Source organism: Heloderma suspectum, chromosome 5 (genome assembly GCF_057233095.1).
Source record: "Heloderma suspectum isolate Gila_16-S chromosome 5, 16-S_ref, whole genome shotgun sequence".
Taxonomy (NCBI): domain Eukaryota; kingdom Metazoa; phylum Chordata; class Lepidosauria; order Squamata; family Helodermatidae; genus Heloderma; species Heloderma suspectum.
Window position 1 is genome coordinate 32,784,785 of NC_139462.1, and position 18,241 is coordinate 32,803,025.

The 18,241-nt window shown below is 44.0% G+C and overlaps 1 protein-coding gene across 3 annotated transcripts in view; it reads left to right on the forward strand.

Annotated features, from left to right (window-relative positions):
* DAPP1 (dual adaptor of phosphotyrosine and 3-phosphoinositides 1) overlaps positions 1-18,241 on the forward strand; it is a 58,507-nt gene that overhangs the window by 11,814 nt on the left and 28,452 nt on the right. Inside the window, exon 1 of one of the 3 annotated variants that reach the window (XM_084855709.1) lies at positions 3,238-3,731. The exons of 1 other annotated variant lie outside the window; for it this stretch is intronic. In XM_084855709.1, the coding sequence (XP_084711835.1) occupies positions 3,625-3,731 (107 nt within the window). In that variant the 5' untranslated portion in view covers positions 3,238-3,624. Of the gene's footprint in view, positions 1-3,237; positions 3,732-18,241 lie in introns of those variants that run through there. One more of the 3 variants, XM_084855708.1, reaches the window with a different exon arrangement.

Consider the following 18,241-nt stretch of genomic DNA (forward strand, 5'->3'; position numbering starts at 1 on the left):
AGTGCGGAACAGCCCTGCGCTCCGCACTTGGAAGAGGAACATGGAGTGGCCAAAACGGGACTTCCAGGGGTGTTCTGGGTCAGGGAAGACGGAAATGCCGGTACGACACATTCTATGTGTCATCCAGCAACCTCCTCCCCCGCTCTGCCTTCTGGTGGCTAGACGGCAGAAATCGGCCGCCTAGCTGCAAATGCAGGGCAGCTGAAGCACGGAGGGGATGATCCCCTCCATGCTTCTCCTGCCCTGCTTTGGATAGGCAGTTGCCTCAAGTTCGGAGGCGGCCGCCTATCCCCATAGGATTGCGCCCTCAGTCAATTAAGCCACCCTATGGAGAACATGCCAGTTTCGGATGACACGACAACCCACCATGGCTGGCTGCATGTGCGAACCTGCCCGCTATAAGACAGTGTCCTATGTTTCTATGTTCCTGTTCACTGCATCTTCAAGTCAAGGACCTCTCTGGTGGCAGGACTGGGAAGGATCTCCGCCTGGATCCTTTGCAGACAATACTGGGCTTTGTTTGACTCAATGTGTCATAAGTCAGTTTTGTTGTGTGTTTCGCCAGGGGGGTGGCCCCCTCTTTGTGAGCCAAAGCTCCTAGACAAATCAGTACTGAGCCAGGACTACTGGAGGAAAAAAGCTGAGGTCAAAACCGGAAGGGAAAGCCAAGGCAGAAGGTGAAGCAAGCGAGCAACAGGCCAAGAGGAGTCAGAGTGTGCTCATATAGCACTGTCGCATTGACTGGTTTGAACAGTGCCAAGGCAGGGCAGCCTCCCTAATAGGAAGCCCTATGCTAATGAGAACTCGGTTCACGAAAAGAAGCCTTGTGGCTTGTTCCCCATTTCATTTGACGAAAACTAAAGTGCTTAGCTGGAAGTGGAGCAGCAGGGATGGTAAGACCAACCAGAGTGGAAGGTTTGTGCCACTTTAGTTTGCTACACTCATTCCTTTCTATTGTGCCTCTTTAGTTTGCTGCTTGGATTGACAGGGCACAGGACAATTGCTGATGTGACGTGCTGAGACAGCGTGTCTGGCGCACCCAAAAATGTCTCACTCCTGAAGCAGCCATACTGGTTATTTTGGTCTCGCAGGACAAAAAACAAAACACAGAGCCTCACAAAAACAGTTACTTTGCATTATTTAACACATTGCCAAGCCCTAAACGGCTTGGGACCAGGTTATCTGAAGGATTGCCTCCTCCCATATGAGTCTGCCAGACCCAAAGATCATCCTCAGGGGTCCTTCTCTGGGAGCCCCTGCCAAAGGAAGTGAGGTGGGTGGCTACCAGGAAAAGGGCCTTTTCTGCTGTGGCACCCTGACTGTGGAATGCGCTCCCTAGAGAGATTCATCTGGCACCTACGTTGTACTCCTTCTGGTGCCAGGTGAAGACCTTTTTATTCTCCAAGTATTTTTGCATTTTAGCATCCTAATCTTTTAGCTCTGATGTTTTAAATCTGTATTTTAAATCTTTACATTGCTGCTCGGTTTTATTATGGTTGCACTATATTGTGGTTTTAAGTTTTCATGTTTTATATTGTTTTATGCTGCACTCCATGGTTTTAATTTTTGTGAACCGCCCAGAGAGCTTTGGCTATTGGGCGGTATAGAAATGAATGAATGAATGAATGAATAAATGCATCCCACTGCTTGTTTCCCCAAGGTTTTCAAGGTGTCATATATAGGGTTCTCTTTTTGTCCTCACAAAAACCTTGCAAGGTTGATTAGGCAGGGAGATTGTAACTTACCCAATGAGCTTCACGGCCATGCAGGGATTTAAACTTCAGTTTCCCCACATAATACTGTAGCCCAGCCTTCCCCAACCTGGTGCCCCCAGATGTGTTGAACTACAACTCCCACCTTCCCCAAAGGCCATGCTAGCTGAGAATAATTGAGGAGACCAAGTTGAGAAAGGCTGTTCTAGCCACTTCCTCACAATAGCTCTACACTTTGGAACCTGTAAGAATCCTTTGAGATGCTTCAACTCTTGTCCCCAGACTGAAGTCCGATTCACACAACCCTAGAAACGGGGTGAAATATGCACGGAGAGAACATGGAGTGAGGGTGTTACTTCAGTCACACAGTTACTTCATTGGGTGCCCATATTCTGATTAAAAAAAAAACAAATCTGGACGATTAACCTTCCAGGAATGTTCAGTAGGCTTCTCTGTAGCAAAATCATAAATGTAGGGCCACACAAATAGTGCATCACAGCAAAGAGGCATGCAAAGGCATCGACGTGTTGTCTCTTTCCCCGTCTCCTGAGAAACCTGTACAAGGGCCAAGAAGCAACAGTAAGAACCGGACATGGAACAACCGATTGATTCCAAATTGGGAAAGGAGTACGACAAGGCTGCATATTGTTGCCCTGCTTATTTAACTTACATGCAGAGTACATCATGAGGAACGCCGGGTTGGATTAATCACAGGCCGGAATCAAGATTGCCGGGAGAATTATCAACAACCTCAGATACGCAGACGATACCACCCTAATGGCAGAAAGCGAAGAGTATCTAAAGAGTCTCTTGTTGAGGGTGAAAGTGGAGAGTGCAAAAGCTGGTTTGAAACTCAACATTAAAAAAACTAAGATCATAGCGTCTGGCCCCATCACTTCCTGGCATATAGAGGGGGAAGAAATGGAAACAGTGACAGATTTTATTTTCTTGGACTCCAAGATCACCGCAGATGGTGACTGTAGCCATGAAATTAAAAGATGCTTGCTCCTTGGGAGGAAAGCTATGGCAAACCTAGACAGCATAGTAAGAAGCAGAGACATCACCTTGCCGACAAAGGTCCGTCTAATCAAAGCTATGGTTTTCCCAGTAGTAACGTATGGCTGTGACAGCTGGACTATAAGGAAGGCTGAGCGCTGAAGAATTGATGCTTTCAAACTGTGGTGCTGGAGAAGACTGTTACGTGTCCCCTGGACTGCAAGGAGGTCCAATAAGTCAGTCCTAAAGGAAATCAACCCCGACTGCTCATTGGAAGGACAGATACTGAAGCTGAAGCTCAAATATTTTGGCCACCTAATGCGGAGAGAAAACTCCCTGGAAAAGACCCTGATGCTGGGAAAGACTGAAGGCAAAAGGAGAAGGGGACGGCAGAGGATGAGATGGCTAGATAGCATCACCGATGCAATGAATATGAACTTGAGCACGCTCCGGGAGAGAGCGCAGGACAGGAAGGCCTGTCGTGCTCTGGTCCATGGGGTCACGAAGAGTCGGACACGACTGAACGACTGAACAACAAGCGCACACCGGTAGATAAACACTTGCTTGGGCGACGCCGGGGCCTTACGCACGCGCAGCAGTGCGTCGTAGCGCTCCCTTGACAGCAGGAGAGGCGGAACAGCCCTGGCTGCATTCTCCAGATGGCCTTCCCTTCTCTCTGCCTCAGCCGGAGAGGCGAGGGAGGGCACTTTTGGTGCAGGCAGGGAGGGACTGGTTTTCACTTCCTCATTCACCCCGTAGAGCAGCAGAAGCGGCAGCTGCTTACTGGCGTTTGGAGTTCCCTTGCTGCTCACCGGGGAGAGGCAGAAGCCGTCACAAAAAGATGCCAGCTAGTTTCCCATCGCCCAACTCTTTCTTGCTGTGGTACCCTGAAGAAGAGCAGTAGCAGGTGTTGCGGATGGGAAGAGCCGAGATGGAAGAACGAGGGAGGATGAGCTACCGGCAGCAGGATCAGGACCACCACTTGGTGCACGGTGATGCCGAAGAGGAACTTCAGAGCCTCGCGTAAGAACAGTAGCTATCATTGGAACAGACTGGAGGAGACTCCCGTTCCCAGGAGAGCTCTGGGTGGCTTATGAAAACTGGCTGACATTATCCAGCCGAGCCATCCTCTGTTTTATTTCTTTTGTTTCTTTAGTGCTAGCTCAGATCCAGCACCAGATAATATCATGCAATACTTGGGGGGTGGGGGTAGGAGCAGTTGTGTTGAAACCTATTGGAGAGCCAGTTTGCTATAGTTACACACACACACACTTTTTTTTTTTTCATTAAACAGGCCAGGTGTGTGTTTCCATGATGCAAGCAGGGGCTCTAAGCCTTAAATTTAAGAATGCAAAAGATAGGGTGGGGAGGAGGGATCTTTTATGAAATGGCAAAGGATTGCTGCAATCGACGGGTATGATCTTTGCTGGTGTTCAGCTAGGAGTATCTCTTCAGCTGAAAAGCCATCCAGAACTCTCTCTTGCTGGACTAATACAAGGTACAGTGCTCAGCTTCTAAAGGAGTCCCCAAAATGTTTTTTTCCCTTAAAATTGGGAAATTGGGATTAGAGATTGGGAATGTGTTTGTTGTCATCAGTGATGTCACAGCATTACCGGAAAGGTGCCCACGTTGCTCATGTAACCATAGAACTCAATGTACCCCAAATGGCTTTTTCCCAATACCAAAATATTTTAATTTAGTGCTGGAAGAAGGTAGCTTCTGTTAGTTGCAGGGAAAAACTTTAGAGGGTTATTTCCCCCTCCCAGGTTCAGATGACATGACAAACCGTGCCCACGCGGGTAATTAGGCAGATGTTGCTGGGCATGCACTGTCGCTTAAACAAGCCACTGTAACTTGTTTAAGCCACGGTGATCATGCAAACCATAGTTTGTTATTCAAAGCTTGATGTCACCTTAGCCTGTTTTGTCATTAGCTCAGTTCAGTTGTCACATCCCCCAATCTCCAAGCCATTGCATGTTCCTAGTCTCCAAACGGAATGTGATGTCTGAATTTTGCCATTTTCTTGTGACTATCCAACCCTCTTGCCTCTTGCTTTCTGTACACTTTTGTTGAGATTTGTCAGGATTCACATGCTTCTAAAGAAATTGAGCTTTAAGCTAGAAGTGCAGCAAATGGTACACCTAATGTTACAATGTCTGTGTATTAATTCTTCAAGTGTGTGCCCAGAACGTGTGGCGATCCAAATCTCCCACACACACAGCCAGCCAGAAAATCATCATGGCCTATGGATAGTGGCCACACTGCATTTTTTTAAAAGTCCATAAGAAAAAATCCGAAGTCTATGGTCAGGCAAGAGCTTTATTACAGGGATGCAGAACCTCTTTCAGGTGGAGAGCTGGGCTCCATTTTGGAGCAGCTTTCAGGGGCTGCTTTCCAGTGGTGGGCAGGCCGAAGGCAAAAGGAGGTGGGGAACCAAAATACCAGAAATATGAGCATATTTTAGCTTAAAGCTTTTGCCGCCAGTAAATAAGGCTTAGGAGAGGCACCTTTTAGAATGGGGGAAAAAACTGCATAGAAGACGGGGAACCACAAATTGATGGTTGGTTGGGGGAAAGGGAGGGGGGCATGGGAAGGGCCCCCCCCCAGAAGACTGCATTTGTCCCCCGAGCCTGACATTCGGCACCCGTGCTTCATTAGGACCAATCAAATATGCACAAAATTCTTGAGCAATGTACATCTTGTTAGACTAAGATGTAGTTCTCCTTGAAGTATTAAATCTGTTTCTCGGCTGTACAACCTCAGAGTGCAGATGGGGAGCAACTCAATACCAGCCTAAAATCCTGCATATAAAATGGGGCTTTCTGCTTCTGTTTTAAATGCAGGATCATGATGGACTCCCTTTCCCCGGGCTTCCTTTCCCCCCTCCCCTTTCCCCTTCCTTCTCCCCCTTCCATATGTTCCATTGATCTTGCTCCTCTTCTTGTGGCTTTTCCTTTTTCATGGAGGGAACTAAAGTGGCACACAAGTGGGGTAATTATCATTATCTCCGATCTATGTAAAAAAGGAATAGTCATTTAGTGCAGGAGATGCCCTGGAGGTTAACGACGTCATCTAAAGGGCCTGCAAACCTCTGTGAGTGAGCAATGTCAGTAACAGGGTAAAAGCTCCATGTGAAGGAGCCCAGGGTCTCTCATGATCCATTGTTTCTCCACATAAGAAAATTCCCAGCATATAGACAACTAGCATGTGACTTCTTGTGAAAAGGCCAAGACTAGAAGTTAGAGTAGAGGTCTGTGGTTTAGAGTGTCTAAAAGTACATCCATTTTTTCACAACACGCTTGGGTCTTCTTTTAACTGAAAATATTTATAAGGGAAACAGTCTGAAATGTTGGCTTCCTATATAGAAAAAACACCATATTTAACTCACTGGGACCCTGCTTCAACGAGTGGCCTGTTGATTTTATGATACAATGAGCAGAAATTGTTCTCCACAAGAGGAACAAAGTTAGCAAGGAGATGCTATGAGAATGTAGAGTTTGCCTAATTACCCACCAGGGCAGAAAGAGAGGAATAAAGGCTGTATTTAATGTGAAATTAGGAATAATAATAGGGTTGTTACATAAATAACATATATACATTTATATGACTGTGTATTTGTGAGTTTGGACAATTGTGCCTTTTGTATGAGCTGGGTGAGTATTTTATTTGTTTATTACTTTTTTTATTCCATCCTTCCTTCAAGGAGTTCAGGGTAACATACAGGCTCCTTCCCCTTATTACCTTCACAACAACCCTGTGTGGTAGGTCACTGGCCCCAGGTCACTCAGGGAACTTCAAAGTTGAAGACAGATCTGAATCCGAGACTCCCTTGTCCTAGTTCAGCACTCTAATGCTACATTACATTGGCTCACTTACCAGAACAATTGAGCATTCATATGGGTGGAAAATTGTGGAAAATTCCGTGCTTCTCCTGCCCTGCTTTGGATAGGTGGTCGCCTCCGAGTTTGGAGGCGGCCGCCTATCTCGATAGGATTGTGCCCTAAATTATCTTTATTTTTTCTCCATTGCCAACACCTCCCTTCCTAGTCCCCATATATGTGACTCAATCGGATTGGGTTGTCAGATAGCATTTTAGATACAGTATTTTATAGTGGTTCTCTTTCACATTAATGCAGGGTGAACATGGTGGGCCTTGTGAGAATGGATTCTTTCACACCTGTGATGGAATGGAACTCCATTTCCCATCTGTTGTGATTTGGGGCCTCAACTGAGTTAGGAGTGACTATTCTCTGCCATTCCTAAATGAGGAAACCTTTACAGTCTTCCTAGAAATGTCAGTGCTTCATCTTCTTGGCCTCAGTGACTCCCTTATAGAGCAGCAAGTATCTCCCAAAGATGGCATGACTGAAGGCTGGTTCCTCAACTGCTTTTGGACTTATTTTTCCATCTGTGGTCATTGTTTTTTATTTTAGCAGAAATGAAAGTAGAAATGGCAGAATGATTAACTGAGGAACAATCTTCTTAGAAACCTCAGTGATGATGATCATCTTCTTGGTCTTAATAACCTTCCTGTGAAGGAACAGGGACCTATACAATGACAAAATGGCATGAATAGTGGCCATTTTGAATTTTCTGGCTGTGGTGACTTTTTTTGTCAGCTGGATTGAAAATAGGAATGGCAGAATAGCCATCCACCACAGGCCAGCATTGGCTTTTAAAACATTTGTTCACTGAGGTATTCTAAATCGACAACTGGGCTCATAATGGACAACTTCAAATGCTAGCTTTGCCTCTTTGCTATTAATTCATCCATTGTTTTACTTATAAATAATTTAGATTGCAGTTTCCATCACAAAATATACACAAAGCAGTTACCAAATATGCAAAACATAATTCCAAAGAACTAAAAACAGGCGGAAGAAAATCAGCAGCATAGCTCAAACCACAAACAAAGCCATCGACTACAATGTGCCCATTTAAAATGCTTGGGTGATGAATACAAATATTTTAAACAGTGGTCTAAAGCCATACAGAATCATCTGATACGAACTCCCTCTGAGGACAGTGCTTCAAAGGTGTAGGAGGCTCCTCTACGGAAAAGGCCCTCACAGTCCCAAACTCTACCTCACGAAAAGATAGTACATGATCAAGGGAGGCTTCATCTGCCAAACATAAAGAGCAAGGAAGCACATACTGTAGAAGGATCTTTTATTGTGCCATTCAAGGGTGAGACAGTTCATGCTGAACAAGAGCAGTGTTATCCACAGTAGTGCCCTTCAGTTTTCTGAAATTTTTACAATTTTTTAAAAAGTTATGTGAAGGTAGAGATTTCAGATTTCAATAAGAGAGAAATCAGCAATGGGGCAAGATTCAGGAAGGTATAAAACCCCAGCCTAATCTCAGATTCATGAAAAGTTAAACTACAAACGATTACTGAATTTTAAGAGAATTTGCTGTGACTGTTTTCATTTTTATTCAGAATATAACTGTAACAATAATAGCAACATTTACAAAGCTATCCTGTGGCTCTGGGGAGCCATAAGATGGTGAAGTTCTCCTCCGCAGGTGTAGACAGAGCTACGGCTGCAGAGGAGAAGATCTGATTGTGGATTGCCCTCCTCCCAGCCATCGCAGAAAGCTTATCTTATGAGGTTGTGTCTGCAGCTTTGTAAGAGAAGTTGGAGAGGGAGAAAAGCTCTTGATCCAAGAGCTTCTCCATCAACGTCCCCACCCATTGCCTGGTGTGCAAGCTAGGTGGGCTGAGAGGCCTGTCTACCTGAAAATAGTTTAAATGGGGGGTGGAGAGGCTGTCAAAGCATCCATCTTCCTCCCGTCCTGCCTCACTCTTGCCAGATGGGCTTTGGATAGAGAGGGGGCTGTGAGATCGGAACACTCTGCTTAGGGTGGCCACTTATGAGTCACCACAAAAGAGGAAATGCATCACCAAAAAAGAGGACAAAAAGGCCAACGATCTGCATAAAACTTGCATATGCCAATTTGTATGTGCAAATGCAAATTTAGAAACAATTATAATAATTTAAATAGAAAAACAGTATATTTCACCACAGTGTGGAAGACTGTGACCAGGTGACTTGTGTGCCTGACTGTTCAGTCTGTTGTTCAGGTGATGGGCAACAGTTCTTATGGTTCTTTATCTTTAAACTGGAATTAAACAAGATAGCCCATCAAATAGAGCACCCCTCTGTAACAGAGGACACATGGCCACCCTACCTCTGTCTATCGAATGTCAGTCCCTTAGGATTGTGCTCTTAATCTTTTTTGAAAAGCAAAGAGATTTGTGAACTTCGGTGTGCAGATCTAATACTGAGGTACATGTAATTATTTATAAAAAGCGCTTGTTTGCACATAACTTTAAGCCATGGCTCATGTTAACAATGGTTTATTGTTTTAGCCATGCCATGAATTGTCCTCCAAATGAGCAAACAAACTGTGGCTTGTTTGCCCTATTTCTGCTTTGTTTATGTCCTGTGCATTTTGCCAATCTTCAGAGTGGTTTCATTTTCAGGCTGCTTTTGCTGGGAGCCTCAGAGCAGACAGCAGCACAAACCAGCCAGGGATAAGTCACAGTTCTGGGTTCAGACATCACAACAAGCCATGGTTTAAACAAGCCAGACTTTGTAAGCCAACAACAAACCCTGGGTTCTGTTTATGGTTTGTAGCCAGTTAACAAATCATGCTTTGTTTGTGAGGATGGGTTCAGACACAAGAACAAGACAGATTTCGACAAACCACACCATGGCTTAGTGTTACATGTGGACCAGTGTACAGAAACAGCGAGTTGTCCAAAGACATAGGTACTACTGTGGTTTGAAACAAGGAGATGGGTTGGGAGCATACGATCATCTTGCTGTCCCTGAATGGTGCCCCTGTTTGAAGGATGTGTTTTCCCCATTTCCAGCACTGTAACGCATGTAAGAACTTAAGACAATTAACTTGCTGGATCAGATTAAAATCCATCTAGACAAGTCAGCCAAGTGTCTCTGAGTACTTACAAGCAGTTATGGGCTGGGTTTACACAACATGACAAGCCAGAGTACGGGTTGAGTGTGGGTTGTTGAACTGTAGGTTGTTGTTGAAACATGAGTTGTTGTTGAATTATGGGTTGTTGTGTTGTGTGAACCCAGCTGCGCTAGCAAACCATGGTTTGTTAACCTCAAACAACCCACAAAGAGAACCCATGGTTTGTTGTAGGGCTGTGAACTGTGGGTTGTTCATGGTTAACAAACCATTGTTTCTTAGTGTGGCTGGGTTGACACAACACAACAACCCATGATTCAACAACAACCCATGATTCAACAACAACCTACAGTTCAACAGCAACCCATACTAAACCCATACTCTGGCTTGTTATGTTGTGTGAACCATGTGATGGAGTCGATGGCCTTCACCTCTTATTTGCCCCCAGTAAATGATATTCAGATGTACATGTAGATTCCGTGTAGCTATCATGGCTAATAACAACAGGTCCCCTGATGTATTAAATAAAGCAGTTCACAATTCCCTTTCAGCAAGGCTATTCTTCCCACATCAAGGCCACAATTCCATTTATTATTTGTGAAGCAGATACTATGGTGTGTCTTGCACAACGTGAGACTTACTGTGTCAGGGGCTGAAATAAACAACAGCACAGTTTGACTGATTATGTGGTCATGCCTATCAATGGTTGTCTGGAAAGGCCATGAGTAAAAAAGGCCGGCAAAATACAGAACCCTGGTCTTGGAAGACTGCTTACTGTTGTAACACTGGTATTTCCAGACCACAAGAGACACGTAGCCATGCTTTGCAAAGGAGATATAACCAAGTCATGAACTGAAGATTCAACTGACTTAGCTCAATGCAAGGTCCACTTGTCACATCCTTGGTGAGATCTTAGGGGTGGGAAGAGGTTGACCAATCTTAGGAGGTAACTCATGCAATACAAAAATGTACTAGGGACTGACCACGAACACGTATTTCACAAGTCAGTTTCAACAGCACATGTAAAGAAAGTAAACACTAAGAATGATTCATATGTTCAAAGACAACAACAATTAAAAGTGTGCAATATAATTAGTGACACTACTGCTTTCCCTTTCATGGTATATAAATCACAGATCTATGCTAGCTTCAGTATATGTTTTCACTCTTTGATGCTCTCTCTCATATACCTTTTATATTAGGGGTGAGGAACTTCTTTCATCCCGGGGGCCAAATTGGTTCTGGGCAAGCATGTTGGGGGCCATATACAGCAGTGGGCAGGGCCACCCCACTGCTGGCGTGCAGCCCCAGCATGGTTGCCAAATCCCCATTCACTCACATTCACTCATCTATATCTGTATAGAAGAAAGATAGAAAGACTAACAACAGAGTATTTTTAAATATATATATATATATATATTGCGCTAAACGTTTCAGCTTCTGCCCTTGTCAGTAGCTGTGTGTGTGTGTGAGACACACACACAGACACTGTTGTTAGTCTTTCTATCTGTCTTATATATTTTACTTCAAGAATGACTGCATCCATAATGGATTCAGAGCTTCCTTGTTGCTTTGCTGTTGTGCAGCTTTACACCTCTCTCTCTCTCTCACTCACACACACACACAGACACACACACACACACCAGTCCTCTCACACTACAATTATACTTTAAAAAAGTGTCTCCATTGGCGGTGGGGGAGGGGTGATTTTTTTTGGGGGGGTCATGGGTTGGGAAGGGGAGGGTTAGCCTATACACTGTCACCATTGTCACCAGCTGAGGGTTTTTTAAAATCCTCACTTGCTGCATGGCAAGAGGAGGGGAAATCCCTTATCTCCTTTCTGATTGGAGATAAGGGCAGGGGTGGAAAGAACCTCCCACGGTCCAAAGGTTCCTCATCCCTGTTTTATGTGGTCGGCTCACTATGTGGTCCTGTCCATGACAGCTCATTAGGATATGTACCAGCTTCAGACTATAGGTTTAAGCCCTGGAGTCCCTGATTCAGGGATCCCAAGATTCTCCAAATCCATTCATTTGTCGAAGTCCAAAATGACCACCAAACTTGTGCAATGCTTTAGGTACAGAATGTCCTGTGTTTAACTGGCATTTCCAGTTTAAAGGATCAGGTAGTAGTTGATGGGAAATACTTCTCCCTGAGGGCCTGGAAAGCCACTGCCAGTCAGAGAAGAAAATACTGGACTAGACTGACGAATAAGGCTTCATCACATGGAACTTTTCTCCTGCAATTGAGATTATTCAGACTGCTCCTTCACGGAAGTCTGCGGGTTCTTTACATGATGCCGTATCCCTCCAGGGCATGTCCTGCACTAAATGCCCTTTGTTCCGTTTTTAAATAGATAATGAGCTATCCAATTCCTCCGTCAAAAGAGTTAAAGCAGGAAGAAGAGGAGTGAGATCAATGAAAGATAATGGAAGACTCAGATATGGGGAGAAGGGGGGAGAAGGGGCAGTGGGAGGAAGCGCATGTAAAGGGAGTCAGTGGTGATCCTGCATTTAAAACGGAAGTAGAAAGCCCCTTTTAAAATGCAGGATTTTAGGCTGGTGTAGAAGTGCCCATAGTGTGACCTGGTTTAAGGCAAGTGCTTATGTGGCTTGGTACTGTAAAATAATTCCCTTGACATATGACTTCTATTTTGACTCTCTTCTCCAATGGACCTTACTTCTAATAATGCAGTGCAACAAGACTGTCATGATCTGTGATGTGTGTGGTTTTCAATATTTGGTGCGCTTCTGGAGGTAAAGCCAGCAGGATTGGGCTGGGAAGGTAGCAAACCCTTGGAGACGATCACCCTCGAGGTCGTCACACTAGGGATATGTACTGGGCACATTTTCACAAGGGAGGGTAAGATGGTATTTTAATTTGTAATTTGAATGAAAGGCTCATATCATTCAGAAACGAACTTGCTTTCAAAACGAATTTCTTCTTCCATATATAGTTTTTCAGTAATAACGTTCAAAAGTGACAATATGGAGATTTAAAGGTTGGCATTTTTAGTGTGAATTGTAAAAAATGCCCCTAGGAATCTGTCAGTTTAAGAAGAATCACCAGTTGGTTGTCATATCAGTACTCATTTTCTAATAAAGCAGTCAACAGTGGGAGTCAGTGCAAAGGGTAGTAGCTGCAATGGTAAAGAGTTTAGAACACACAGAAGGGGCTAACAATGCCAATACGGAGGTGTAAGCTCCACTTTCCGTGGAGAAAAGCAGTCCTTGAGGACGTGGGGTCTCCAACCTTTTTGAGCTGGTGGGCACATTTTGAATATTAAGGAAGTGTTGTAGGCACCATCACAAAATGGCTGCCATGGGAGTGTGCCTATTCAGAAAACACACACAACAGCCAGCCACTCACCCCACACAGTAAACACACACATACACGCAACTCCTAGCCCCCCCCGTGTCCTCCCACAGGAGGGCATGTAACATAATGTGGGTATTTTAGTGTCAGAGGTGGACTCCCATTAATTTCATTTCATTTATTATATTTCTATACCGCCTCATAGCCGAAGCTCTCTGGGCAATTCATTTTTAACCGTTAAAATACATTATATAAAGTATAAAACCATTCACGTAAGGACATAAATCAGGTAGCACACACAACAACATATATCGAAAACAATTTAAAACAATCAGTCAGTGACCATCCAGGACCTGATCAAAAGACTTGTTAAATGCTGCCAAATGTTTGAGAGAAGAGGGCAGTTTTAACCTGGCGCCGAACAAATTACAATATTGGCACTGGGCGGGCCTCGTCAGGGAGACCATTCCATAAATGGGGGACCACCACCAAGAAGGCCCTCTCCCTTGTTGTTGCCCCCCGATGCTCCCTCGAATGCCCTCCTTAGCATTTGGAAAGGCCATCTTTCAACAAAAGTTGAATATTGTTTGTATGTTCTACCTATTGTTTGAAGTTGAAATTGGCTGATGCTGTTTGTCTCTGTTGCTTAGAGCAGTGATTTCTGAGATTTTTTGTAGCTCTGTGTGCTCTTAGGAAACTGTGACAGTGTTAGTCTTTATGCTGTTATCCTTAACAAAATGTACAAAATAAAAAAATGTTTTATGATTGAAAGAATGCACATGCAAGTTAGGAACTGGTATGTAGCATCATCATCATCATCATCATCTTCTCTTCTTCTTCTTCTACTACTACTACTACTTCTTTTTAGACCCCCCCCCCTTTGATTCGGTCACAGCCTTACCTATTTGGCAGCAATGATATAACTGGCTTCGTGATGGCACGTGTAATTTAACACTATATTGTTGAATACATTTTGTGGCTTGTTTGTACTAGGAAGAATGCTGACCTTTGGTGCGTCTACCCAGCCGACTTGAGAGAACTGGTCAGTTCTGGCCCTATTTTCCTTTTAAGATGTTACATTTCATTTTGGATTCCGTATACCCCTTTGTTTAATTTGTACATAGTTATTTGAAAGCAGTCAATATTTTTTGTCTGAACAGTTTGCCAATTGCATTCCCTCTCCAAATTGATTTAAATGGATATACAAACTTGATTAAGGGCACAATCCCATTGAGATAGTCGTCCGCCTCCAAACTCGGCAGTAGAACTCGTGCCCTCCGCGCTTCCCCTGCCCTACTTTTTTGGCTAGACAGCTGATTGCGGCTGTCTAGATGCAGGAGCACAGAGCGGGGAAGGAGGCTGCTGTATGACACATTGGATGTGTCGTACACGCAGCTATGCTCTCCCCACCCTGGAACGCCCCCAGCTATGTCCCTTTTCAGCCCCTCGGCGCTCCACTTGCGAGCGCAGAGGACAGGGCTGTTCCACGCTGTCTCCAAGGCAGTGCAGAATTGGGGGGAAGTCGGTTTTCGGGGAACTGACCTCGGAGCGCAGGCTCCGAGGTTCGTTCCTGGAAAACGGCATATCCTATGGCCATCTAGCCACTGTCTAGCGGCCATAGGATTGCTCCCTAAGGCTGCAAGCCTATGTACATTTACTATAGCCTCAAGCCCCATCCCCCTCTCCCATTCATAACATAACAATACATGTTTATTTACAGAAAGATGTCTCACTGGCCTGGTATGGGTTATTGAATTCTGGGTTGTCGTGATGTGTGGCTTGTTAACCATAAACAACCCAGAAAGAACCCCCTCTTTTTTGTTGGCTTTTGAATGCTGGGTTGTAGTTATGTGCAAACCGAGAACCGTGTGTTGTTAATGGGTTGTTTTGCCAGGCTACAGAGGTAGCAGGCAAGAGTGTCAAATCAACCAGCTGCTCTCCTTGCCAGTAATAAAACACTGCAAATAAGGCATTTGGGCTATAGGGAGGGAGCAGGCGAAAGAGGAGGGAAATAACCCAGGGATTGAGAACCAAATCTTCTTTGTGAACCAGAGCACTGTGTTCAGTGGGGCTCATTCCCACGTAAATGTGCATAGGATTGCAACCTTAATATGTGTTAAGCACATTTTTCTTGTATCGATCCTTTCATATTTCCAAATGTTCACTACATCAGATCATCATAGATCTGCCCTTCAATTGTTTTTCATTCTGGCACATACTTAACTAGCTCACTTTGAACAGCTGGTGTTGTTAAGGATGACTCTTTGATCATTTTATGTGTGCAGTGTAGGTGGTCCTTCTTAGACTACCTTCTAATCTTAGCATTATTACATACTAGCAGCATTAGGTTCCATTCATATCTTCTATAGGACTTCATTTATTTTTTCCCTCCAAATTTCAAATACTTTAAAAAGAAAACCCAAATTCCACACAAAGATTCAATTAAGATATAAGACAAATATGTATCTTTGCATCATTTGTTTCACAATCCATGAACCTAGATTTTGGGGGGTGGGGGCCAAGGAATGGGGGAATTGAAGAAGAGAAATGAAGACAGATGATAGGGTATGGATTAAGATAGAAGACAGGTCATGCATGCTCCCATATATAAACGGCAAGGAACAGGAAAGGGACCTGTCGAGTGGATGTCCTATTAAGGCTTCTCTCGCTTTTGTGATGTCACAGGACAATGCTCACATATTTTAATGTTTTTAAATGCCCATAAGGCTTAGGAACTTGCTTTAAAAAAGAAAAGAAAGCTATAATCATCAGTTTGTTAAAATCTGTGTCAAATTTAAGGTTTTCAGGATAATTCTGGAGATATAAAGAATACAAAAGGCTCTACTTATATTGTCTCTTATCTCTTTTTGATCAGGTTACTAGTTAGTGGATTGTGTGAATGCTGTGGACATAATTTATCTTAATTTCAGAAAAGCATTTGACAAAGTCACTCCTGATATTTGGGTTATTGGCTGTGTAGATGATAGTACCATCAGGTTGATTCACACCTGGTTGGAAAACTATACACAAAGAATAATTCTTTGCTCACGGGAATGGGTCTTCATCAAACTGGAAGGTGGTTTTGAGTTGGGTGCTGCAGGCCTAGTACTCGTCAACATTTTTAATCAATTTCTTAGATGAAGGGGTGGAATCCTTCTCAAATTTACAGATGATACAAAACTGGCCAATACCTTAAAAGATAGGAATAATATTCATAATTACCTTGGTAGAATGGAAAATGGGGCCCTAAGAAACAAATTGAAATTTAACAGACACAAATGCAACATTTTGCATTACAGCAAAAACAAACAAAAAACAGATGCACAGGTTTGGATGGGGAATACCTGGTTTGTGCAGTACCACATGTGAAAAGGAGTTTGGCATTGTAATCAAGCTGAACATGATAAGCCAGTTATGTGATGCAACTGCAAAAAAGGCTAATATGATTTTAGGCCTCATTTATACAACCAGCGTTTCTAGTCACAGAAGTAATAGTTCCACATTATTCTACACCAGTCAGACTTCATCTGGAGTACTTTGCCCAGTTCTGGGCACTGTACTTTAAGAAGGATTTGGACAATTTGGAATGGAGGGCAACTAAGAGGAAGGCAACTAATATGGCTAGGAGTATGGGAAATAGGTACTGTGAGGAAGAGATGAAGGAACTAGGTATGTTTTCTGGAGAAGAGAAGTCTACGTGGGGATATGAGAGCAAACTTTAAATATTTGAAGCACTGTCATGTAAAAGAGGACAAAGACTTGTTATCTGCTGTCCCAGATGGAACATCTAGTTCCAATGCACTTACGTTACAGGATGGTGAATTCAGCTGAACTTTAGGAGAAACGTCTTGATGGTAAGAGGAGTTTGACAATGGAGCCAGTTACCTAGAGGGGTGGAAGTTTTCAAGTAGAGCTTGGACATCCACTTTCAGGGAATACTCTTCCTCTATTTCCTGCATAGGGTTGGACTTGATGGCCTACAAGACCCCCTCCAACTCTATGATTCTATGAAAAATATAAAGCTGTGCCAGGTATTACTGAGGCTGTAACTAGACATGATAGCATTAGACAACCCAGGTCCTGCCAATGCCATATAAAGCAGCGTGGACAATCTAATATGCCACGCAGGCAGACATGACTGGGGAGCTAATGGATTTCATTCAGGGAACTCCCCCCCTCCTGCCCCATAATTTTTGTACTAATTAAAACCATTGAAAAATAATGTCGTTTTTGACTGGCAAAAAAAGCAGTCCTCCTGCTTCCGGATTTGGTGGCAGACCTGATTCTATACACGACTCTGCTGCCATCACATTCTAGCTTGGTCCAGGTATGCTGAATAGCTATCACTTAACTTTAACCAGTGAAGGGTTAAGGCCTAATATAATAACAGCAGACAGAGCCTGAAAATAACTCGGACATTTTGTTACCACAGACACAAATTAACCACCGTTTGAAGTACAACTCTGCTCCCAGCTTCTTTTTTCTACAGTTTAGTTACACTAGTTTTCCAAACCATCTCACGTTAATTGCCTAGCTGGGTCATTTTGAAATCTATGAAATGTAAGCTGATACTGATGTCAGCTTCATGTGGTGGGGTTTTTGGTAAGTATTTATGTATCTGAATACATGAGGCACGCTTAATTTGTCCAAAAGGGGAAGTGTGCCAATAAGAAAGCTTCCTGAAGAGAAGACTTCAGGAAGTGCAGATTTAGAAAGTCGCCAAGGTGACGAAAATATCTTGTGCAGTTCAAACCACTCATATACGTGAGGGCACACACAGTAGGCCCTACCATTAGGCAGGGTGAGGTGGCCACGTCAGGCAGGTAAATTTGGGTGTGAAAAGGGTGAGAAATTGTTATTCAATTTATTATCTTCACATTTTGTTGCCAGGGGGTGGGAGATACACTTGTGGGGCTTTCTGCCTCAGGTATCAAAATATCTTGAGTAGCCTTGGGTACTATGAACCTTAACAGGGAGTGGGGCGGAGGTCACCATTTGCTGCTCTGCCTCAGGCAGCAAAATATCTTGGGTTGGCCCTGTGGCAATGTACATGGCCTTGGGAAAATTACTGTGGGTTGTATCCAGTGGTGGTGTTCTGCCAGTGGAAGGGAGACAGCTGCCAGAACAGATTTCCCCTCTCTGCTGTGCCCCCCCCCAAACTGTACTGGAGGGTTGGGGGAGCCTCTGGAGCAGATTTGGGGCACTCATGGGGGGCTGCAAGGGGGAAGAGAGAAAGGGGAAGTCCTGTTGCATGAGCAGACCTCTGCTCATGCGACATG